Below are 5,773 nucleotides of genomic sequence, written 5' to 3'. Positions count from 1 at the left end.
ATATACACCAATTTGGCGACATTCAAATGCGTCCTAATATAGAGTCTCTTTTCGTCAGAGGTATGCCTTCGCTGCAAACATAATTAATTGATCCAAAGCTTTAAATTGTAATTAAATTCAGGATAAAGGGATTTTGATTAATGAAAAAGGCAAGGTGTGAAGTCACGGGTTACAAAGAAAAGTTTTGAACTAAAGATTACATCATGGTAGCCTATGACAATATCGATAGAGGTCACGCAAGACCCTTTTTAGGGAAAACAAAAATGAAAGACAAAAGTACAGATAGGTCGTACAAGATCCTCAAGAATCTATAACAACAAGATGGATCCTAAGGCCAACTGGGGGGATCATCATCATCATCGAGGTCATAATAAGGCCTAGGGTGATACTCTAGGGATCCGTCTAACTGCTGCCCTTGGAAGTCTTCGTCTGCTCCGCCGAAGTCTATAGGTCCATACTCTTCTTCCTTAGGGTCTTCCTCTATCTCCTCTGTCAACTCCCCATCCTGCTCTTCCATTGATTCCTCCTCCGGATCTTCCTCCAGGTCCTCTTCGGGATCCTCCTCTGGGTCCTCTTCAGGATCTTCCTCCATCTCCTCAGGATCTTCCTCAGGATCTTCCTCCATTTCTTCCTTAGGTTCATCATCAATAGTAGGGATAAGGTGATCCACCGATCTAGGAATCACCTGCTCGTACATGGCTGTGGTTACAAGCCTAAGATGAAGCAGCTGCTCTCGAATTTGGTCCACTCTGTGAATGTCAGCCAGCCCTTGGAGAGACATAAGACTTGGTTGAGCTAGAATTCCTTCCAACCTATACCAGGTGTAGTACTCGGGAGTGAAGTATGGGTTACCTCCCATGCCCAAACTTAAGATATGTCCCCAGCCGTGGATTAGGTTGCCAAGCCTCTCTACAGGGATTCTTCCCCCATAATCGATCTCTGATAATGCCATATTTGACCATAGAGGGACATTCTGAATTAGGCCGAATTATCCTAGAACCCTCAAAGGTGCATATGGCTGGATTCCATCCAACCCAATCAACTCAAGAAAGTAAGTCTAATGTCTTCTCAGCATTACTCGACCACTAACCCATGGTAGCCTCCACTGTATAAGGTTACCAGTGAGATGGATTAGGAAGTCACACCACTGTTCCTCATTGGCTGACATCTCCCATATGGCCACTCTAAGTCTGTCGCTGCGAATCTGATTAGGGCCAGCCTCTCTGACACCATCCCTACGATAAAAGTGCTCTAATGCCCAGACTTGGAGCATTAGGTTGCAGCCTCTGAAAAAATCATGTTAGGTTGCAGCCTCTGAAAAAATCATGCCCCCTGGAGCATGCGGATAAAGACCAAAAGACTTCCACTAGAATCATTGGCACGATCGTGGTCCTGATTGGTCCCTTACAAATGAATAAGACCATGGGTAGTATGTGAATACTGGTTTGGTTCCCTCTCATTGGGAACACTATAATACCGAGAAAAGCCATCATAAACACAATGGCTCTATGCCTCTCCCAGTCGATCCTGGTGAAGGATAACTCCTCTCAAAAGCGATCATAACTTTCTCTTCTACCGAACCTCTCAAAGAGATAAACCAGGCATACCCAGCCTGCCTCAACCATTCTCAAGCCTGAGCCAACTTTCAATCCTATATCACGAAAATAATGACTACCTGCAGTAATAGGGGGGGGGCCAAAGGTTCCCATCCTGTCAATGGTAAATTAGCCATTTGGTTGATCTCTTCTAAGGTGGTCATGATCTCGAAGTCCCTGAATCTGAAAGTAACCATAGTCGAGTCCCAAAAATTGACTAGGAATCGAATCAGTAGCCTATCTGCCCTTATCTCCATTAGATCCGTTAGAGACCCCAAATACGCAAACATCTCTCCTCCATGCGCCACTCGGATGTTTCCCCACCAGTGTCTTAGGATATGGGGAATGTCAGTCAGCATATGGATGTTGGCGAGATTCTGGTTGATTACCATCTGTACAAATAAAAGGGTATGGTAAGTTCAATGTCTCAAATTTATTACGTTTTTAATGTTTGGATCAATTAATCATTCCACATATACTATCGTTGGGTTCGTGGAGGACCCGTTGACGCGAAGGGTGGTTTCCCAACCGTGGAACGATACCCTGGACCTTTTCGCCTAAGGTGTATGCAATATGACCTATCACTAAAGTAAGATCTTTTTCTCCTAAATGTTCAAGAGTGGGACTGAATAGCTGCGAGAAGGTGCACTAACCTAACTGCACCAACTCTGAAACTAAGGAATCCGAAGAGGTTTTGGAGGAGTGCAGGTACACCCCTCGCATTTTCAGTGTGTAAATTGTGTACGACCAAGACTCAATAGGAAAATGTAAGTGATAAAGTGGTAACAAGTAGTGTTATACAAACAAAGAAGGAACACAAGTTTGGATTTGGCTTGCGTCCTTTCACACAAAGCATGATATAATGATACGTAAAGTACATAACATAATAAAGCATACAAATCCCAAACTAAGCATGTTAAGGTACAACCTAAGTTCATAAAATCCCCAGCAGAGTCGTCATTCTGTCGAGCCCTATTTCGAACCGGTCGAAATAACACACGACGTATGGTGGTATGTCGTGACTCTTGGAATTAAAAAAAATTATATTTAGAGTCGCCACCTAACTTTTTAGGAAAATTAGGAAAAACCATTTTTATTGTAAAACTCTGGTTTAGTCTATCGAAAATATTTTGAGATTCTGAGTAAGGGTTTTGGTTACTCTAGGGGAAGGTGTTAGGCACCCCTCAGAGCCTATCCGAAGATAGTCCTTACGCTTAGTTTAGAAAAATTATTGCTTTTATTTATTTGCGAAAATGGTGACAAGAAAATTTTCATCATTATTTTCTACTTGTTATTTTATATAAAAAGAACTAAAATTTAAGGTGTAACAAAACATGACGCTACCATGTACGGGAAAGTAATGTAATTGTTATGAAAATATACATGCTTAATGAATAGGATGATAATATAATTTCTATATGTTAAAAAAAAACTTCTAGTTCTATGAGGTAATTTTAGAAGATATGTGAATTTAAATATTTAATTTAATTATTCAAACAATCAATAACATATTTTATAGCATGAAATTTATTTACGAAATGTACTTTCAAGAGTGTGAAAACATATAATCATGTTGGGCTTATGCAAAATAGTGACAATGATAATAAATAGTAAAGATGATGATGATGATGATGATGATCATAATAATAATAATAATAATAATAATAATAATAATAATAATAATAATAATCACGATAATGTAGTAATCCAGTAAGACAATAATGATGATATTGATGACGTTTAAAAATGATGATTAGGGTGTCGGTAGTGAAATAGTAGCATTACCAATTAGTATGTATAAGAATAATGATGAAAATAATTTTAGAAGTATCAAAAATAATGTACCTCGTGCGTGGTGACGAATGAATATTTATACCTTGCATTTCTTTCCTTGGAGATTTGTAAAATTCTAATAATGTTCATAAAAAAAGGATATAGATTGACATGTTGGACTTATGAATTTAAAGCTGGTTAATCTAAAATTGGCAACTCGTTTATTACTAAATGTTTTCGAAAAAATTTATTTTAAAATAAAATTTGAAAATTACCACATCCATTTATTAGCAATTTTTATTTTTTTTAAAAGGAAAGATGACTTGGCTAAACGATTGATCCAAATTAAGGTTCGCTAATCTTTAAAAAATCACTTCTACAAATTAGTTAGGCGTTAATCGCTAATGACAAAAATATTTCACTTTTTAAATAAAAATAGGCACATAAATAAAGAGATTATAAACAATGAGTTACTAAAGGTATCACAACACAACGATGAGCATAAAGTTAGTTGCAAAATAATAATAATAATAATAATAATAATAATAATAATAGCATGTGAATAATTCAACGAAGAACGAACTAAAAGGGGATAACTAGACTTCGTTTCGGATTTTGAATATTCAAGTAGTGCGATCCTGAAACTCTGCAATACTAATAGCGGTTGACCCGATGCTTGGGTCAAACGAGTTCCGTTGTGGAACTCCCAACTCCCGATTACATGTACATGTAAGATAAAAAAAAATAAGGATTAGAAATTGGTTCGAGTAAAAAAAGGTCACATGAGGATATTTAAGAATAGATTAAATATCACTTTAACATGCAAAGTTTATTTCTATCGTTAGGGAGAATGAAGGAAACCTTGTGAATTCAAGATAAACTTTTAACTAATTTACTCACATCCTTACCCCTTAGAAGTGGTGCAAAGTAGTATTTCAATACCTATTTAGTACAACTGTGAAATACATTTAAAGAGGTTGTGTTCAACGTCTATGTGAAGACCTCTTCAAAAATATAGATATAAATATGCCTAACATGCTAATGATACAGGCTATGCTCCTTATTTAAAAATAAAAATTCTGATCACTCTTTGTTTAAATTTCAGCTTGAGAAATGCCCTCACACTCATATTTACCAAGCTAGAACATAACAGTGGAAGTTAGCATATAAATCTAGGCTAAACAAAGTCTTAGCTCCCAGAAGTTCCTCTACTCATTGTAAAAAATATGTCTTCAGCTTACCCCAAAAGAAAAAGAACTTTTAGCTACTTAGAGTCCCAAGTTGATACAGAAAATTAGTAAGGATCCTTTGTAAGCAATAGTTCAAACATTTAAATTTCAGAATAGACTAGAAACATCCTAAGATGAAAACACATCTGAATAAATATGTATCTCTTTTAGTTCCGATTTTTAGAAAATAAGCTAAAAGCAAATGAAAAGTGAATGGACGAATAAGTAAATGATGTACTCTCTACCTCAACCCATTGATTCTCTATCGACATTTCAACCCAAAGAAAGTCATTGAAAACTAGACGTAGTGAAAAAAAAAATTACTTTTGAAAAATCAAAGAAAATAAATGACACTTTAAAGAGTTTTATCAACTAAAAACAGACTACGATCAGTATACATGTCATTTCATATCGAATGCACCCCAGACGTCAAAACCCAACAACCTGTACAACTAAATACTCACTCTCAACCCACAAAATCTTACCTTGGAAGGCCTTTCATAAGGAGAATATAAATTTGACTCTATAAAAGAACATCTAGATCTTAAGAACAATTAAATTTAAAAGAGGACATCCCTTACCCTTTTATTTAAGTGCAAGACTTTCCCAAAATAAAGCCTCAACTTCGAACCACATTATTATTCATCGTTTAAACAACACAACCCCCGGCATGAAACTCACTTAACCTATTGTAAAGCGGCAAAAGATGCTACATACGTAAGGAAAAGTAGAAATTTGATGGCCAACATGATTTTCGATCCTAAAACAATTACACAGTGACAGAGATAATGGAAATTATGGGGTGTTCCACACATTTCACATACTTAGCAACAAAGCAGCCCTGAAATTTAAAACGAAATCATGCTCCAGGATTGGTTTTACTGGAAATCAATTAGCCATACCATTACAAACTCGAAACTACTAAAATCGCATATTCACAATTAGGCAAAACAATTTTCAGAATAACAACAAAGAAATAACTTTGAAAACAATAATAATAAGTTCATGTGTTCCCGAAACTGAAATAGATTAGTGGGATGGAGAAGGGATTCGCGCAACAAAGACACGATGGGAATTATGTACCTCTAATCAATCATAACCACATCCTAACACATATCTGAGATCTGAAAAGGAAGTAAAAGAAAAATAGAGCCTTACACACATATCCTGGTTCAT

At 36.4% G+C, this 5,773-nt stretch overlaps 1 protein-coding gene across 1 annotated transcript; it reads right to left on the bottom strand.

Annotated features, from left to right (window-relative positions):
- Positions 1-328: 328 nt before the first annotated feature.
- LOC107874255 (acidic leucine-rich nuclear phosphoprotein 32 family member B-like) lies at positions 329-952 on the bottom strand. The gene has a single exon (XM_016721085.1). It carries the CDS (start codon positions 950-952, stop codon positions 329-331), a length of 624 nt encoding a protein of 207 aa, XP_016576571.1.
- Positions 953-5,773: the final 4,821 nt, after the last annotated feature.

Source organism: Capsicum annuum, chromosome 6, assembly GCF_002878395.1.
Source record: "Capsicum annuum cultivar UCD-10X-F1 chromosome 6, UCD10Xv1.1, whole genome shotgun sequence".
NCBI lineage: Eukaryota > Viridiplantae > Streptophyta > Magnoliopsida > Solanales > Solanaceae > Capsicum > Capsicum annuum.
Note: the sequence above shows the minus strand (reverse complement) of the source record. Positions and strands in the feature narration are given on the sequence as shown.